Here is a 20,284-nt window from a genome sequence, read left to right on the forward strand (position 1 = left end):
ACTGGGCGGGCCGGGCTTGGTAGCAATCCCAAGCCATGCTACAGCAAAGCCAGAGGAAAGGAGAAGCGGAAGCTTATCCAGGAGGAGGTACGAGCCGAGGTGGAGGAGGCTCGCTTCAGCAGAGGGGTGGGCATGTCCAAGGTGGGAGCAAACAGCTGGCCGTAAGATCACTTGGGAAGAACTCTGTAGGGTGGAACCACACCATTCCAAGTTCTTGGTCCAGTCAGTGTATGATGTCCTTCCTACACTCTTAGAAGAAAATGTTCTATATAGAACCTTAAAAGGTTCTATAGGCGCTTCGTATTTGGAACCCCTAAAAGGTTCTACACTCTTAGAAAAAAAGGGTTCATTGGGGTTCTATATAGAACCATAGGGTTCTTTACTCAACTCCAAAGAACCTTTTATGCTAAAAAGGTTCTATAATGACAAGAAAGAACCCTTTTGGTTCTTAAAAACCCTTAAAAGGGGTTCTGTATATAGAACCTTTTAGCGGTTCCAAATACGAAGTGCCTATAGAACCTTTTAAGGTTCTATATAGAACCTTTTCTTCTAAGAGTGTAGCCCTGCCAACCTGTTCACCTGGGGCCTGGTGGACTCACCTGCTTGCCAACTCTGCCAGAAAAGGGGATCATTAGAGCATATCCTCAGCTGCTGCTCAAAAGCGATGGGCGTTATCGTTGGCGCCATGACCAGATCCTGAAGGCAGTAGCAGACGCCATCTGCACTGGCATTAACATTAGCAAGCACATCATCCAACCAAGTCTGCAATTGCCTTTGTTCGAGCAGGCGAGAAGCCTCAGCCCCCTAGAAAGACCCAAGGGGGCTTGCTCGCAACAGCAAGAGACTGGCACCTCCTGGTGGACCTGGGGACTCAATTGAGGTTCCCAGACACCATTGCAGTCGCATCACTATACGACCGGACATGGTCTTGATGTCCGCAGCAAGTAAGCAGGTGGTGTTGCTTGAACTAACGGCCCCCTGGGAAGATAGAATGGAGGAAGCCCAGGAAAGGAAGAGGGTACGGTACGCTGATCTGGTAGCTGAGTGTCGGAGGAAGGCCCGCTGTGAGCCTGTTGAAGTGGGCTGTAGGGGCTTCGCAGGACAGTCTCTACACCGGGACTCTTGGGGATTTGCGGACTGCACAGGCAAAGAGCCATGAACATCTGCTGAAAAGGCTGCACAGTGGCTCTGGTTAAGGAGGGGGGACGCGTGGCATAGAGCGCTACCTGGACACAAGTCGGGGCCTGATCACCCCCGGCTGGGTCGCCCGGGTGAGGGTGTCTGAAGCAAGACCCGAAACACCCTATGACCCCGGGAGTATCACTGACGATGTGTCCAGGTTGCACCACAAGGTGTATTCAAGTACTACGTAACTCACGTTACTAAAGCGTTTCTGTGATTGCAGTCTTCATCATTCAATCGGCCTGAAGCCTATAAAGCTGCTGGATCATATTTATGAAAAAGCTGGTTGAAGTATACCTTTTTGCCGGTTTTAGACTATGGAGACGTGTTTTATAGACACTCCACAAAGACCTTGTTGGAATCATTGGATTCTGTGTATCACTCAGCATTGAGATTTATAACGCATACAAAGTACTCTGTTCATCACTGTGTATTATATGAATTGGTCGGTTGGTCCTCACTTAACACAAGAAGGTTCAAACATTGGATGATCTTTGTGTATAAATCAATAACTGGACATACTCCTTTATATTTAACTACACTCTTAACACCTAGTAGATCTGAATACAAGCTAAGATCAAGTAGATACATAGTATATGATGTTCCACAAACTAAACCAGAGTTTGGCAAAACTGCTTTTATAGTTACAGTGCTCCAACTTCATGGAATGAGTTGCAAAAACTGGAGGTTTTTATTTCACATATTGAATTCAAGTCTTATCTAAATCAAATTTATCATCATGTTTGTGATTGTTTTAGATAGTGATTTTCTGTGTATTTTAATACTTCTGTGCATCCCTGTCTTTTGTTGTTTGTTGTCTGTTAAAGTGTATCCTCTATGTGCTGCCTTCTTGGCCAGGGCTCACTTGTAAAAGAGATTGTAATCTCAATGTGATTTTCTTCCCTGGTAAAATAAAGGTAAATAAATAAATAAATGTGCAGATTTATCAATGATCACCATGATCAAAAGCTGAGAGCCTGTTTTACTGTATCTGCTGCAGTCCTTCTGTCTCTGACTGGCAGTTCATACTTTTTCAGCAAGTAAAAGTCCTTGAGTATAACGTCCTCAGCTCGTGCGTCACGTGTCTTTCTGATGATTTTTATAAAGTGAACATAAGAATAATTTATATTGTAAGTAACATTTCAAGATGAACACTTACTGGATTAATCTCAGGTTTACTTGATTATCCAGACATCGTTTAATAGAAAAATCACGAGTGTCAAATATGATCATCAGGCTTCTGAGGAAGGTTTATTTGTTCATCTCTCAATCATTGTGTTGCATTGCATCATATGTTTTAAAACTACAGAGCTTTGATTATTAAACAAAGCATTTAAATAAACATCATCTTATTCAGACATTATTGGGAGATATAGAGTGATGACTGATATTTATATGGTTTATGTAAGTATCTGCTTTACATTACAAGCATCAGAATTTCATTACTTTTGGCCATTTCTCAGTTGGGCCTCAGAATAACATTACGCTGATTTTACAAACTCTTGTTCAATCTATAAAACATCTGCCTATAATTTCATACGTCAGGCTTTACAGGGTTAATATGTTGATTTGCTGCTTAAATTAATTAATTTATTTCGAATTTATGCAAAAAGAACATCCGACAAGAAAATGAAATCAAGTATAGCTACATATCAAATCAAGTTAAACATAAAAAATTATAATAATTAACAATAGTTACAGCCAAATACTTTTTGTTTTGTTTTAACATTGTCAATGTCCATTGCATATTCGAAAAGGAGTGAAAAAACAACAACAACGTAATTAATCCCACCCCGTATCCACAAATGCTTACAAATAATCGACCCGCGTTCCAAATATTCACGCATCTACTTTGGTAGGCCTATACCTCAAATCAATGCAAAAAGTAGGCCTACATAAATTATGTAAACAATGAAAAATATTTAAATAACTAGGCCTACTATGAAAGAATAAATTATAAATTTCATCAGTTCAGGAAAACAATACAAATAAATAAATCAATACCGTTAAATAAATAAATAAATAAATAAATAAAGTAATAATAACAACACAATGAAACTGAATATAATTACTAGCCCCAAAAATACTCGTTGATTATTCGCCCTCTTCTTCACATCCCTTAAAGACCATTACATATCTTTATACCTGATTTAAACTGATTTATGTTTGAACATTGCTTTAGTTCCCCGTTGAGACTGTTTCATATTATTATTATAAATGTTGAAAACAGCTGTGCTGCTGCTTCATATTTTTGTGGAAACTGATAATTTCCCCCCAAGATTCTTTGATGAACATTTATTTGAAAAGGAAAGCTTTTGTAACAATATGAAAGTCTAGCATACTTTTTTCCAACTCTTTTCTGAATGAAAAGGAGGGTTTCGCCGGCAGGTGTCGTATTTTTTCAAGGTGATCAAAACTTCCATCCAATCTCATTCCCAAATCACGAATCCTACTATGGCTGGAAACTCACGCTGACGTTCCCTGGAAAAACTTTCGTGGAGCTTCGCGACACGTGACCTCGTTAATATTCAAGAGCCAATCCAAGTCCGCTGTTCCGCGAAATCAATCGAGGGAATCGTGTGCTAATGAATATTCATGAGCTGAGCCGTTGCGGTAGTAGGATTCGTAAATTCGCTTCTTTCCCTCGGGACGGATCCATCCTACGTCACGAGGAGTTGGAGTTACTCGCTCACTGTGTTGTTAGGAGACTTGTGGGACACTTGGACAGGATCCGCGGCGCTCGACGCACACCTTTCGACTGAGCGGGATGAAACGCGTTATTGTTTCGCAAACGCAGCGTCACGAGCAGTTTCATTCACTGCGCACTTGAGCGCTTCGGGAACGCGCTTTGTTCGCACGCGCAAACTCAACTTTCATCCTCACTTGCGGAGAGAGAGAGGCTTTATCCCGGATCCCGCTGCTCCAGAGGAATGCTCCCTGTTAGGATGTACACACTGAGGATTACAACTCAAGCTCGTCTGCTGGCGATATACATCTTCCTCGCAACTTTCACACACGCAGGTAAGAACTCATACTTTAATATCATTTTCTTTCCCTATCTAAGTTTTCATAAATGTGATTTCTATTTGTATCTTCCTCGTATTAATTGCATTCTATTGCAAGCAATGTCTGATGAACTTTATCATTTTGAAGAGTCTGCATAATTAATAGAAGTGTGGAAAATGTTTTTGCTGTTCGTGTAGTTTAATGCGCGTTCCTGTTATTGATTTATTATCTTGTCACCTAAATATGGTGTTCATATTCCTGCAAAATTATTGAATATACTGTTAGGGAAGCAGATTAAAAGGATAGTTCACCCAACATTTTAAATTCTGTCATCTTTATTTACTATACACACCCTCTTGTTGATCCAAACCTTCCTAAATTTCTTTGATTTGTTGAACACAGATATTTTTGATTTGAAAAAGTATGGGTAGCCAAGCAGTTTCTGGTCCTCATTGACTTCTGAGTATTTTTTTCCTTCGCCTACTATGGAAGTCAATGGGCCTCACATCTGTTTGATTACCCATATTCTTCAAAATATCTTCTTTTGTGTTCAACAGAATAAGGAAATTTAGGAAAGGTTCGGTTAAAATGTGTGTTTGAACTGTGCATTTAATCTAAGCATCTGTAACTGAACGCACCTCTGCTTCACTTTGATCTGTAATTTACTGTGCCTGTGTTACCAGAACTTTCTTATTGCCCCTTTAAATCAGATGTAATGCATTTGTTTGTTGAAACTGGCTGTATAGGTAATCAGATGCATATTTTGAGAGTGATTTCGTGTTGATTCGTTTCCCTCCCTGCAGGGAAGAGTGTGACAGATGTTGAGATTTCCTGTGTTGAGTTTGCGCTCTTTTGGCCATTTGTCTGGAGGTCTAAGGGGGATGGGACCGTTTATCACCCCGCGCCGGGGCTTTGTCCCCGCACTGGAGCCTGTGGGCCGGGCGCTGGGGAAGTGTTGGGCGCATTGATTAGGTGTCTGTGCGTCAACAACACGTGACTGGCTCTTCTTCCTCAGCCTGGCAACTATTGCCACAAACTATTTGTTGAAGACTGCAAGTGAGCAGGCACAGTTTTCACCTCACACTTGAACACTCGCTCACACAGAACACGTTTTTGTGTTTAAAGGGGGGGGGGGGGGGGGTACTTGAGCGTATATGGAAGGCAGACAAGACCAGTTTTTCTTTTAGACGATATGAGGACGATATTATGGACCGTTTCTGGCACGGAATAAAAAACGAAGTAAAAAGGTGTAAACCCTTACGCTTAAAATTATTATTTGGTTTGAGTAGAGCCAACTCAAATTAAACAAATTAGTTAAAATTAACTTTTATGATTTTTTTTAGAACTTTCTTTATTTTTTTGAGTTCACAAAACTGACACATTTTAACTAAATAATCTGAATTGTTTCATTGTTTTGAGTTGTATGACCTTGTTTCTTTTAATTGAGACAAACCTAAATTTAGGCTAACTAAAACTAGGCTGGGATTTCTATTCCCCAGCATGCTTTGCCATGAAACTCAAAAGGGAGAGTAAATGATTAAATTAATTGTTATATAATGTATTTTTTTGCACAAGATTAGCATCAAAGCATTGTGTTACCAATTAGCAAGGTAGCATTTATTGAATTAGCTATAGTTAAAGCTAGCCAAGTTTTCACTACTGGTTGAGATTACATGATAATTTTAAGTTATGTGTATGAATTAGCTTACTTAAATATTTCAGGTTAAGAACAATTAAAATGAGTGAGTACAAAGTTCTGCTTACTTTAAGTTTGAATTTCTTATATTAAATGTTTTTATGTAACTGTCTGATTAGCCTACCTAAAATTTTGAGTTTTGCCAACTTATTTGTGTTTACGCACTTGCGTCTTTCTTTATATCTAACAATAGTGTTTTTTTTCTCTCACATTTACAGAATAAAAAAATAAAAGTGCTTGCAACTTATCTAACAATACTTTTTTCTTCTTTTTTTTTTACAAGTGTGAGTTTATATCTCAAATAATCGCAGTTAAAAAAATGTTTTGTTCCGGGACGGAAACAACGGTAGCATCCATGATCTCCGCTTAATATTGACCATTTGAACCAAACCATGTTTTTGGCACGAATTCAGAGGCACTTTTTATAATACCCCAAAATACCATAATTTTAATGCATTGTTGATTTAATTACCTTGAAAACTTCTAAATGAAAATCATAAACAAGACTTTTGTCTCAAAATATATTTAGTAATTTTAGCTAAATATAGTCAAATCTGTGCACTGGAATGCACAAACTTATTCTGTGTTGAGATTTGCTTTACGTGAGTGTACTGCAGTTATAATAAAAGCAAATAAAAGATATCCAACTTTATAGAGCTGTGCAACAACACAGTTTAGCTACATTTTGTGACGATATAAGCAATGAAAGCGTCCCTGTCCGTGTTAAAGTGCGTGAGCTTTTGTTCTGCTGGGTTGTTGACGCGGCTGGCTTCCAGCGGTGTTCTGCTGTCCGCAGGAGGCTCTCCTCCTCCGGCTCACACTGCCAGCCATCAGAAGGTGTTGGGGATGTTCAGCAAGCCCATTGACATGCTAATCGGCGACTTGCTAATAAGAGTCCCTGAACCCACAGGCACTGAATCGGCTTCAAACAGTGTAGCCTGAGAAGAAGCTTGTGATTTTAAATAGTCAGGTTGCTTTCAGCTCCTAATGCCTCCTCCTTTGAGCCATTTGCATGTTTACACTTTTGAGTCTTTGGATGTTAATGCAGAATGAATCTGTTAATCATTAAAAACAGGGGTGGGCGTAAGACTGAACTCGGCACTGTTGATGCCTCAGGCCCCCTCCCCATATCAGGACATATAAAGAGAGGAGACAATCCCAGAAAGATTATTATTATTCAAAGTATTGCATTGGGATGAGGGACATATGTGATTTATTTTGTTACTTTTTTACATTTTGTGTTCATTTTGTTTGTACTTAATAGACTTACCGACCTCTGTCTAACCCCTTATATTGGCACTGCCATTACATATTTAAAACAGTAATATCCTATACTAAACCTAAACTAATCTTGACAAACTATATCATTTGAAAGTTTACAATCTCTAGTTTACATATTTGTTGACTGATTTTCAAAAATACATGACAGAGGAGCCGTAATTTATCAATTTGCAACATGAATATGTTCATACTCCTGAGGCGTGTTCAGACCTTTATTTTGAAATAGTGATGAACATGAAAAATCATGAAAGAATGGTAGAAACCTCAGTTTGTTTTCATGCCAAGAGTTCAAAAGATAGCAGCCATTCAATTCTTTTAGAAAAAAAGGTCTGAACATGTTTTAAAATAAAGAAAATAATAATAGATTCAGCATTTGTGATGTGCGGCGAGCTATAATGCACATACGTGTTTCTTTCTGTTTCTTAGAGGTTTAATTCATTTCAAAATCTGCCAAACTTCCAATACTACTTCTGAATAGGATGTGTACTTCATAAATTGTATGAAAATTGTAAAAATAATGGTTCAGACTCAAACCACATATGGAAATGGAGGTGCCCTTATATTCAGGCCCTCAAAACGCTGCTGTCGTGTAAATGAACGGCCAAAAAAGTTTTCTATTTTTAGTTGAAAACGGTGTTGTGTAAACGGCCCCTGAGTTGACTCAATATTTTATTTAGCGGTAGTTTGATTATGGGGTGAAATATGACCTGATCCATCCTGCTATACCTGGATGAGCTTCATGGCATCTGAAGAATATCAGCATAAGTCCACCAGAAAAGGCCCGACTCAAAGAAAGCAGATTTTTGAGACGAAGAGAAACCGTTTGCTTGCGTGTTGTATGGCAGCGTGAGATGAGCCGGACGAGGAGGACCTGGACGTGCTTGTAGAGTTACTCAGAGTTCAGTCTGCTAATCCACAGTTGACCAGGGCAAGAGGGAAATCTTCAAAGCGCCGGCATGAACAAGCGCGGTAAGGCAGCTGATCCTTTAATGCTTTTGGAAACCGCAAATGTGACCATGGGAACGGCCTCGTCATTAGCATGTGAAGAAACACTCGGACATCTCGACCACTCTGGGTCTGCAGAACCGCTGTTATCTGTATTAAATCCTCACGCCTGGCTGTAATATTCAGGAAGTAGTTCTGGTTCTAGAGTTTACTAGACTTTCAGAAATATATTAGGCCTATTGTTTTAGAAATGTATTACTAAAGTCTAAGAAAGTGATATTGAGGAGATTTTTAAATGTTTTTGAGTCTCTTCTGCTCACCAAGGCTGTGTTTATTTGATTAAAAATGCAACAAAACAGTAATATTGTGAAATATTATTACAATTTTAAACAGCTGTTTTCTATGTGATTATATTGTATAACTGTATATGTGAAATTTCAGCATCATTACTCCAGTCTCAGTGTCACATGATCCTTCAGAAATCATTATAAAATTATGATTTGATGCATTTATAATTATCATCAATGTTGAAAACAGCGGTGCTGCTTCATTTGATTAAAGAAAAGAACAAATCAAATGCATGGGAGAGATGGCTGATATACTCTGGTTAAGATTTATACCATGCACTTTTTAAATGAGTGACCCCTCTGACTAGTACAAACACAGAGCAAGGTATTAAACATGACTTTTATCCATTTTATGAGGACCTCACCGTGGTAAAGCACTGAATGCGTTTGCTGAACCCCGCAGTGGTGTAGATCCAGACTGCATCAGCCCAAGCTCTCGCCGTCCACAGACAGAGACATCAGCGAGAGGAAACATGCCGTCGCCTGCCAAGCCGGAGTCCTGACAGCAGCGGAGAGCTCTGCGGTCCGTGGTCGTGCTTGAGGATGGAAATATGTTTTTGTAACATTATTGAGCCCTCGCATCACTAATCCAAGCATCTCTAATCAAAACATAACAGCAGAAGTTGAAACCAGTGGGCCGCAGTGTCCTCCCTGAAGAAGACGAGGTGTTTAGAAGAAGAAGACGGCACTGTTGTAGACCATAGAAGAAGAGATCTCGCAGTGCGTCATCAGGGAACCAGAGTTTAATGCTGGAAAAGAGCAGTGCTGACTGATGAAGAAGTGACGGCATGCTGTCGTAACCCCAAAAGAGATGTGTGTGTGTGTGTGTGTGTGTGTGTGTGTGTGTGTGTGTGTTGTTCAAACCTCTGGGCTTATTGCGGTTTAACACTTCAGCTCGTCAAGGAGTCGGACGCATTATATTAATCAAACTTACAGGAAGGAGATAATGTTACAAAAGATTTCCCTTTCAAATGAAGATTCTTTTTGAACATTCTATTCATCAAAGAATCCTGGGAAATAGAATGCATCACCGTTTCCATGGAAATATGAAGCAGCACAACTGTCTTCTACACAAGAAATGTTTCTTGAGCATCAAATCATCATATTAGAGTGATTTCTGAAGGATCATGTGACACTGAAGACGAGTAATGATGCTGAAAATAGTAATACAGCTTTGATCACAGGAATAAATTACACTTTACTATATATTATTCTCGCATAGACAACAGTTGTAACATTTCAAGGTGTTTTTACTGTATTGTTGATCAAATAAATACAGCTTGGTAGGAATAGGACATTTAAACAGGATTGTGAGGCGTAAGTGTTTGTCAGTGCATAAAAGGATATCGAATGTGTAGACACACAGATTTCAAAGAAGTTGTTTTGTATGGGGTATAGAAACATGATGAGATAACTATATATATATTTATATATTTTTTCTTCTTCTTTTGTTGCTGAATGACACCATAAAATATATTACGCTGGTCATAGGTATAGTCAACTACTCAGTGATGTGATAAACACTGACCGATGTCTCTTGCATGCTGTATTGCTGTTTTATACATTAGTAAATGAAGAGTCGTTGGTCCTCTTGGCAGAATGAACACAGTTTTAGATGTTGGTTCAGGTCAGTGACGTTCAAACAAGTTAATGGCTTTTCCTGTGCAATCTTTAACTTATTACACCACTCTTCCTCCTTCCTCTGTTGTATTAACTCACTGCTAGCTCTACGTAATGCTCGTGTTAGTAAGAATAAGCCTGAAAGAAATTGAATAAGATTCTCATACTTATTTAGCCACAATAAATCATATTGGCCTTTTTTTTCAGTGCTACTTTCTCATATTCTTATATCAGCAGTTTGTTGTTGTTCATATCTTGCTGATTCAGGTTATTCAGTATTGACTATACAGTGATGATGTGCTTCTGTTGGCCAACCCGTACGTTAGCATGTTAGCATCACACTGGTTCCCCCTTAACAACAAAACCAATACGATTTTTGGATTATTGCAGAAAATGAGCTCTGTGACCAATGATTATATGACTTCAACATCATGATTACGCTTCCGACTCTCTCAGTCTTTATTAAAAAACATTTCCCATCAAACTTTGAGTTCGAATAGTTTGCAAGAGCGTGATTATAAACACAACGAGGCTGTGAAAGTTATCATGCTGCCATTGATTGGATTTTCCGGCTTTCTGCGTTCTCACTGTAATACGGTAGGGGGCGCTATTACACGTCTCCTGAACAAGTGCGGTATCTCCAGATTAAAACACATGCGAAGAAGCAGAAACGAGCAATCTCACATTTAAAGGAACACGCCACTTTTTTTGGAAATAGGCTCATTTTCCAGCTCCCCTAGAGTTACACAGTTTTACCGTTTTCGAATCCATTCAGCCGATCTCCGGGTCTGGCGGTAGCACTTTTAGCATAGCTTAGCATAGATCATTGAATCTGATTATTTAGACCATGTTTTTTGGAATAAAATGTTACATAAATCAGGCTATGAATAATATATTTACAAATCCCTCTGTAAATGTCTTCATAATATAACTAGGCACACGACTGGAAGGTTTGGTGTGTATCGGTGCAACTGAAGTGGAGATCTCGGACTTGGAGAATGAGAGAAAAGTCATTTTGAGAAAACTGTTTTAAAGATTTATCATCAGCCAATGAGATTGCGCATTCAGCCCTTTTACTTTCACGATTGGTTGCTGATAAAAAGGAAATTACCATATTTGGATCCGACAGCATTGTACAGGAGAGAGGGCTTTCTAACGGTGTGTGTGATGACGACGTAGACAGTGATCGCGGATCATGTTGATTTATAACGCCAACTTTTGTTGAATTTAGGAGAAATCTACAGACGCAAACAGACAAAGTTAGTAAAATAAAGACCTAAATGTGTATTTCTGACTTTTTTTCACCACAAGTCTGAAAGAAGACATGTTATTGAAGACAAATATCCCAAAATCTCTAAATTGACCAGTGAAAAATTTTTTTTTTGCCTGCCGTGTCTCGCCTTAAGTTATTCAAACGTTCCTCCTTTAAAGTGTGTGGCCGTCAGTGTGGACTATATATCTGCTCAGGCTTTACATCAGGCATGCTTTCAGTCCGGTGATGAACGGCTTCGATGCCGCGTGCCAAACATGTTCTGGAGTTGCTCTTTCCCAGTGCCAGTTGCTGGATGTCTGGAGTCAGTGGAATTGGTCCCGACTCCCAAACCTGTGATTTCCATTGGCAGCGTAAAGCCCCCGATCCGTCCAAACGCCATATTAAACCAACAAGGTGACATTTTTCCAAAGGCCACCCAGCGTTCGAGATCAGGAATAAACTGTAATGTTGAGCCTCAGTTCTCAGAGGAGAAGAGCATTAATGTGGCGGCCTTCTGGTGGAAAATTGGCAGATTTCAGAGTTCGTTTTTTCCACTTTGCATGACAGATATAAATAGAATATATCAGACAAGAAAGCAAAGTGCTTATTCATGTTTAAATACGTATTCATATGGCTGTGTTTTTCATTAGAGAAATGGATGCTTTTCTGCCATAAAAGATACTAGAAGCTTTTGAGAAAAGGCCTGGATTACATGCTCAGATTTATCCACATCTACTGAAGAATTGAATCCCATGCGGGAAAATCATGATCCCACTATCATTCCACCAGAAGAACCGACGGGTGTGATGTCATTTTAAACACAAGCTGGCCAAAACCAGGGTGTTTTGGAGATTGTTTCAGTGGTTTGAAGCGGCTCGCCAGTTGCGCCGGCTGTTAAACTCCTTCAGACCGCCGTCGGCTCCGGAGATCCGCCTCTTTTGACACGGATAATGGATAATGTTTAAAGCTACACTGTGTGAGATTTTCTCCCATCTAGCGTTGAAACTATATATGACTACCAACTGAATATTACTTTCTAACCCTCCCACTCCGAGGGCGTTTAAACTCTTACGGTGTCCGTATCCTAGACGTCGTTCTAGCGTTAACCTCGCTATAGACCTTATGTAGCCCCGCCCCTTTTCAGCGCTGCGCTCGTTGTCTTTCGTCTTCTGGTCTGTATTTTCACAGCGATCTTGCGTATTTATGAATGAACGGCTCGTTTTTAAAATCTTCCCGGTCTACTGACATTTGTTAAGACATCTGCTTTAAACATTACAATCCTCATGATAAATTTCGTTAACTTTACATTAAGTAAATCCATTTCAAAAGCTAGTTACTCCTGGACAGCGATGCCATAGAGATACACAGAGCGACCGCAAAGCGGAAGTTCAAAGACAATATTCTAAAGATGGCGGCGCCCTCGTTTCTCTGGCGCATAAGGTCTATAGTGAGCCAAGCAACTATAAAACTTAAAATTTATACAAATAGGCTGAATTAGCTGTTATTAATTACCAGGCCACTTCCCTTTTAAAATCTTTGCTTCTCATGAGCTCTTTCCGCCTTGGAAAAGCCACTCCAATATTGACTTTGGTCTTGTTGATTTGCCGGTCGTGTTGTCGTTTTAATTCTCTCTTTCGCTTCCTTGGCGACTCTGTTACGTGTCCTCGAGAATAGGCGTGATCCTCAATCTTCAACAGGCTTTCAAATCTGCCGGCAGTCGCGATAAATCTCCCCGTCACATTCGCCACGGTGCCACCAGATCTCTAATAAGGGCAGATCTGCCACTCTCAGTAAACGTCCGGCTACTGAACTGGTTGCAGTTGCACTCTGGCTCCACATGAGGGCGCTCACAGGACGAGTGCAGAATGAATGTTGTGCTCCGTCTAGCTCCACAGACTCCCATTCATTTTGCACTCGGACGATCGCCCCCAGTGAAACTCTGGTGAAACTACAACCAAAATTCGGTACAATAGGACTTAATAGGGAGTGGCCAGGCTCTCCGTAGACGGGCTCTGGTGCCACTGAGTGTAAAAGCGCGAAAGGCGAAGCTTGAATCTCCAGGAATGTCCCTCTTTGGCTAATGTATTTTCAAGATGGAGGCGCAACATGGCTGCCACCACTCGAGCAGCTCACCCTATGTATTATAAATAGCAGATTCTACGCTTACGAGAATACTTGATTAGTTGGTGGAAGTAATTACACATGAATGAGCACATTTAATTTTGAAAGAACAGTGTTTTTTGCAAAGAATCAACTTAAAAAATTACACAGTGTAGCTTTAAAGTACTTCTCAGAGAGTATATCAAGGCCTCAGCTGATTTATTATGATTTTTAAAGGCATTTCCAAGCCACTTTACTCTGTGCGAGTCTTGGCCGTAACAACTATTGGTGTTTCGGACATTTTAGTCTGAGGAGTTAAACTGTACCTGTTAAACATCAGCGTGTTTTATTTAGTCCAAAATTGAAGGGAACAAACATATTTCATTAGGTGTGAGTCCTGCTGGGGAAAGCAGAGTGAAAACCAGCTGTGCGCTTCATAAATACCACTCGATGTGCTGAGATGAGGAAATGGCCGATCCTCGAGCCCATGCGCTTCAGAAACTATGAAAATGCCTTTAATCTCTAGTGCCTTGGAAGATGTTAATCAACTGTACTTGTTTGTGCGTGAGAATTGGTGTGTGTGTGTGTGTGTGTGTGTGTGTGTGTGTGTGTGTGTGTGTGTGTGTGTGTGTGTGGAAGTTTTTCCCAGAGAGGGTCAGAAAGCTGTGTGCTCAAAGGGAGGGTTTTGGGTGTAACTTGCAAATATGGATAAAAAGAGGCTGTAGAATAAAAATTACTTTCAAGATATGACATTGAACAAACATCCAGTGAACTACATGTTGTTGAAATCAAGACTATTTATGGAAAGCATAAACCAACCCTAAATATCCCAGCTAACAGGGAACCATCTCAGTACTTTATAATGTACTCTCAAAGTTATGATGAACAAAGATTATTCCGGTAATCTAATGTTAATATAACTTTTATCTGGTCTTTAATTCTGTCCTCAAAAGACGACTCACTAAAACATTATCTGTACATCGTTCATGGAGCTTTTTCTGAAACGTTTTTGAATTTGGTTTCTACTTGTGTGTTCATAGAGCGTTCAGCTGTAATGTTTTCACAATGTTTGCATTGATAACATACAATGTTCCCATATAACGTTCGCATAACCAAGACAAATGTGTTTAAAATGTTTAAAAGAAAGACATTTTGTAACATTCAGAGAGCATAATGTATCATAACCCAATGGAAACATTAGCAAAACATAACAATATTTTTGTCAGCTGGTATGACTATTAGTTATAGTTGTAACTATAGTTGTAAGTATAAGTAGCTTAGTAGTAAGTATAGTCAGTTTTTGAGTCCCAACCAGTAGCAAACCTTTAATAGCCATTATAAACTCATGGCAAAGTCATTTTTTGTATGGCTGGGTAAAACATATTGATTTCTCGATTTTAATAGATTTTCATTTTTACGATATCTATCGATTCTTAAATCCCAAGAATCCATTAGTCTGTCCTCTTCGCAGTTGATGAATGAGCAGGACATTGTTGCGCGCCTCCCATCCAATAAATCACAATAAGCTTTTGTGCTTTGTTTCTTTTGATATGAAATATAGCCTCAGATTTTAAGTTATGTCCATTATATTACAAAATTCACTGCATTTGTGCATATGTGGCACTCTTTAATGTGGCGTGGCAGTTCAAGAGAAGCGCACGTGAACCGATCATCTCCTCCACTTTAACACCAGTTACAGCGCGGCGTAAACATGAATGAACATCAGAAGGTATATGATAACAGATACTGTACGACTTACAGAAATCAGCACCATGGAAAGACATCGGCTTCTAAACAATGTCACGTAACGTCACATTTACCTCAGAAAAAACATATTCTATGACCAAAAAATGTGTTAGTCAGCTGGAAAAATGTATTCTAGAGAGGAGCATTTTAATATATGCACCATATTACATATGTATTATGATTTTTAATATTCTTCAATATATAATGCATGTTTGAATAAATCCGTCAAGTTGACAGCCACCATTTAAATGTTTATATTTGAAAAAATTAGTTGGAGTAGAAATAATGTAGGCTAATTCTTAAGTTAGTAGGCCTATTATCACTGTATTATTATTAACACTACCTTGAGTGTAATTTAATTGTTTGTATACAAATCCATTAACTTTAACCTGCAGTATTTTAGTAGTACTACCAACTGACTCATGTATAGTTCACAGCATTAGTTGAGAGATATTTTTTCTTTGAGAAAATTTGGCATGTCGTGTAGTGTACCAGATATCTCAAATCATCAATATCGAATCTGATCGAAATCTGAATCGAAAACTGAATCGAAATCAAATTGGATCATGAAATTTGTGTCAACACCCAGCCCTACTTTTGTGTTCTTTGTTCAAGGGTAAAAAAAAAAGGTCTAAAATACCTGCGCAACGGTGTACCTTTCTGCACTCCAGTGCATTGATGTCGTTTTGCTCATAACTTTGGGACAGAAGTAATGAACCTGAAGAGATTTCAGTGTCAACATTTGAATGCATTTAACAGCCGGTGCAAAAGGTTTCTGGAAAGCTTGTGTTTGCAAACCCCAAAACAAACTCCAAACTCTTCAGTTTTGGCCAGATTTTGTTAAATACATATTTAAAGTTTGAGGTCTGAATAACTTTGCTGTCTCCTCTCATTTTAATCATAATCTTGCTGCACATATAATGTATATGCGAGTTAATAAACTGCAAATATGTTTTGATTGTTGTGTAAGGACAGAACAAGGACTTGTGTAAATGCATAAACACTATGGAATATTTCGAACTGTAATGTTTTCAGCGCACAATGTGACAGTTTCATAGTGCAAAAACATTACATTTTATGAATTGCACTTAAATAAGACATTTGTAAATCCCGTAGATCTTGCATCCCATCAGAACTGTAGAGCCTGTCCTTCCCTGTAGCTCTCCCACAGAAAAAGTAACAAACGTCCAGATAAGGTTTAAGTCTGTAATCCGTACAGCTTCATGAATCACGGATCTGCTGGAGAGCTGGAGAGTGTGATGGCCGTCAGCCAGCGGTAGATCTCAGCGTGTCCATCACACACACACACACACACTCGTGCACGTCTGCTCCGGCAGGTGTTCAGCGCCCGCTGCATTCCTCCAGGTGACTGATCCTCAGAGCCTTCACTCGAGATCAGCAGGAGCTAATAACCCGCAGGCATGTTCTGCTGGCTTCACTCGCTGAGGAATGTGCTCAACAAACGCTCTGTTCATGTTCAGCACTGACAGGAGATGTGAAGACCTGGGGTCTAGATGAAGTGTTCATGAAGCAAAGCACCATGCTGGATAATATACAGTGTGGTCAATGTGTATATATATATATATACAGGGCTGTCAAAAAATTAATCGTGATTTATCGCATCCAAAATAAAAGTTTGTGTTTACATAATATATGTGTGTGTACTGTGTATAATTATTTATATATATAAAAACACACACAATCATGTATATTTTTAAGAAAAATTGGTTATATTTATATATAAAATATTGATATATAATATAAATTATATAAATGTATATACAGTATATAAATGCAAATATTTCTTAAATGTATACATGAATGTGTGTGTATTTATACATAATAATTATGCACAGTACACACATATATATTATGCAAACACAAACTTTTATTTTGGATGCGATTAATCACGATTAATCTTTTGACAGCCCTAAAATATATATATATATATAAAAAAAAAGTTAATTTATTTCAGTAATTCAACTTACCGTAAAAGGTGAAACTAATATATTATATAGACTCATTACATGCAAAGTTAGATATTTCAAGCATTTATTTGTTATAATTTTGATGATTATGGCTTACAGCTTATGAAAACCTTTTCACAATATTAAAAAATTGAGTTTCACCTGTATATATAATACATATGTTATCAGCGTAATAAGTAAAAAGGTGTAATAGTCAAGTCAAATAGTCACCTTTATTTATATATCGCTTTATGCAATTATAAAAAGACAATAGTGTCATTGTTGAGTTCAGTGTTGATTCAGTTCAATAACTGTGTAAAGATCATCAATTATTAAATGAGTTCAATTCATCTGTAAAGCCGCTCTGCAGAAAACCGCTCAGTGCCGTTCTCCTCCTACAGTCAGATCAATAACACTGATGAATATTAAGTGTCCTCGACTAAACCAGCGACCGTGGCAAGAACCCAAACTCCCTCAGGGACAGAACCAGGACCGGTTCATCTCTGGCCAACATGTGATTATGATCCACTGCATCTCAAGTCAGAAGTGTTGAATGGTATCATCCAGAAAACTTCACCCAGTTCTGCTTGAGGATCGGCGTGTAGAAGAGCTGGTGTTCGGTGGGAGGGAGTGTTAGCCGGCCATGGGTCTATGCAGAGGACTTATCTGGGTTTATAAGCTACAAATAAAATATCCACGTTCTTAAAGGGACATATCAAAAAAGAAAAAGAAAAATCTGTCATCTACTCACCGTCATGTCGTTCCACATCTGTGTGACTTTCTTTGTTCTGAGGGACATCAAATAAGTCATTTTTCCATACATACAATGGAAGTCAGTAAAACAATATTGGTAATCAAACCATTTGGTTACCAAAGTCATGTGTGTATTGACGTTGTGAGTAAATGATGACAGAACGTATAGAAAAAAAGTGTAAACGCTGACATGAAGCAAAAAAAGTTTGTTCCTAGTTTTAGAGCTTTTGAAACATTTCAATACTGTAAATTGGTGAAGTCATTTGTGAACTATTCAGCTATAAATGATTTAAATCAAGGTAACCATTCCCACTATCATTACCGGCACTTAATACAAGACGTTAGATGTGTTGCAAGTGATGTAAGTGTGTGGAAGGGTGTGTGGTTATGGTCTTTACACACTGTGTTTTCTCAGTAGTTGTCTGAACGTGATATTGTGCCGCTGGTTCTGATGAGTCCTGCTCTGATAAAGATGAAGTGTGTGTTCCTCAGATTGCAGTGTCCCGTTGAGCGGCTGAGACGCTGGTCCCGTAGCGATACTCCTGCGAACGCTCTGAGATCTGCTTTTCATTTGCCTCATAAACACAGGACATTGCCTCATGTTTAATACGGCATACCTCCTCCAGTATGTAACGCTCCAGCGGCGGCTGGCTCTCTCGGATGGGGATGTAAATTTTCTCCTTGCACTCTCGGCTCATTTTAGCTTTCTTTATATTGTTTAAACGCATGGGCTTCGGTCCAGACCTGTGAAGTGTAGTCTCACTTGTTTCGATGTGATCGTCCTTAAAAGCGGCTCCAGAAACGGCCAAAAAAGCCTTTAACTGTAATTTTCCTTTTAGCCGTTTTTGTTTAAAGTGTTTATAGCAGGGGTCACCAAACTAAGGCCCGCGGGCCGACTCAGGCCCGCCACCCCCCTTTGACTGGCCCCCCAGCCCCTCACTACTTGAACCGGCCCTATGAGGCAATCCCCAAAAGTCGTCATGGTACGGGCGTCACAGTTTGGTGCATACATTTACACTGAGAATACACGGTATAAAATAAAATAAAACTTGCGTGCAATTTAATTAATGTAATGCGGAACTACTGTTAGATACGCGGATTCTTAGGGACACCTAATCTGTAGCTCCGCCTTAGCTCTGAAGCTCTGAAGCAGGCTGCGGTGTAAAGATTGCAATGCTGGAATATGTTGAGAGAGAGGTGTGGGCGCGATCGAAAAGTTGTAAAGTGTTTACTTATATTTGTGTGTGTGTGTGTGTGTGTGTGTGTGTGTGTGTGTGTGTGTGTGTGTGTGTGTGTGTCTGTGTGTCTGTGTGTCTGTGTGTGTGTGTGTGTGTGTGTGTGTGTGTGTGTGTGTGTGTGTGTGTGTGTGTGTGTGTGTGTGTGTGTGTGTGTGTGTGTGTGTGTGTGTGTGTGTGTGTGTGTGTGTGTGTGTGTGTGTGTGTGTGTGTGTGTGTGTGTGTGGGTGGGTGGCGCGGCCACGATCGAACAGTGGAAACATAAAAACATACTCCGTCATTTAGTTTATGCAGGACATCATTCAAACTGCAAAGTGTTTAAGTTACTGTTAATTACATTTTTAAGGAAAACAAATATATTAATCTGAAATGTAGCAGATTAATTTTCAATTAATTCAGGTACAATTACCAAACATATCAAGGTATTTTTATTAATTGAATTAATGAACTAATTATATAAAACTATTGTCAGTGAGTGCACTACAAATAAACTGGTTCTATGCCTTTACTTTATTAATAAAACTTATTTTAAAAAAAGTACAAGGCTTAAGACATTTATTTTTCTTTTGGTGGTCCAGCCTGAGACATGCACAAGCCTTCTGCATTTTTGTTTTGCTTTTCCCTTTATTGTAACCAACCGTGATGTCTGAACCGAGGTATGAACCGAACCGTGACTTCTGTGTACCGTTCCACCCCTAAAAGAGAGTGCAGAGTTTTCAAAGAACAGTGGACCAACGATTATTTGTGAAGAATAACTTTAAATAAAACAAAGTGTGAAGACTCGATTACAACTTTTGCAAACCACTAGTAAAGATAAACAAATATGTACCATGAATCAAGTGTTGATATAGTAGTGTGGATATAGTAGTGGGGATGGCTGTGCCAGGCTAGTAATCTCTACTACACAATGAGGCCTGCTGGTGGTCATTTTGGTCTGGGTTATACAATTCTATGTTATATAGCTGACCCGGCCCCGGCCCCCCATCACAGTCAGGAACGATAATGTGGCCCCCAGAGAAAAAAGTTTGGTGACCCCTGGTTTATAGTATTGTCGTCTGACTCGTGAACTGCATACCATTTTTTTCCTTTACCAAAGCCATAATTTCCTAATGTTTGTGCCGTGGGATATATTTGTTTTCAATATTCTGAAAAGA

General features: G+C 39.2%; 1 protein-coding gene across 1 annotated transcript in view; it reads left to right on the plus strand.

Moving 5' to 3' along the window:
* The first annotated feature begins 3,740 nt into the window (after positions 1 to 3,740).
* Positions 3,741 to 20,284, plus strand: part of ror2 (receptor tyrosine kinase-like orphan receptor 2) — a 98,787-nt gene continuing 82,243 nt past the window's right edge. Inside the window, exon 1 of the mRNA XM_079600178.1 lies at positions 3,741 to 4,203. Coding sequence (XP_079456304.1) covers positions 4,113 to 4,203 — 91 coding nt within the window. The 5' untranslated portion in view covers positions 3,741 to 4,112. The remainder of the gene's footprint in view (positions 4,204 to 20,284) is intronic.

This window comes from Phoxinus phoxinus, assembly GCF_949152265.1.
Source record: "Phoxinus phoxinus genome assembly, chromosome: 23".
Classification (NCBI taxonomy): Eukaryota; Metazoa; Chordata; class Actinopteri; order Cypriniformes; family Leuciscidae; genus Phoxinus; species Phoxinus phoxinus.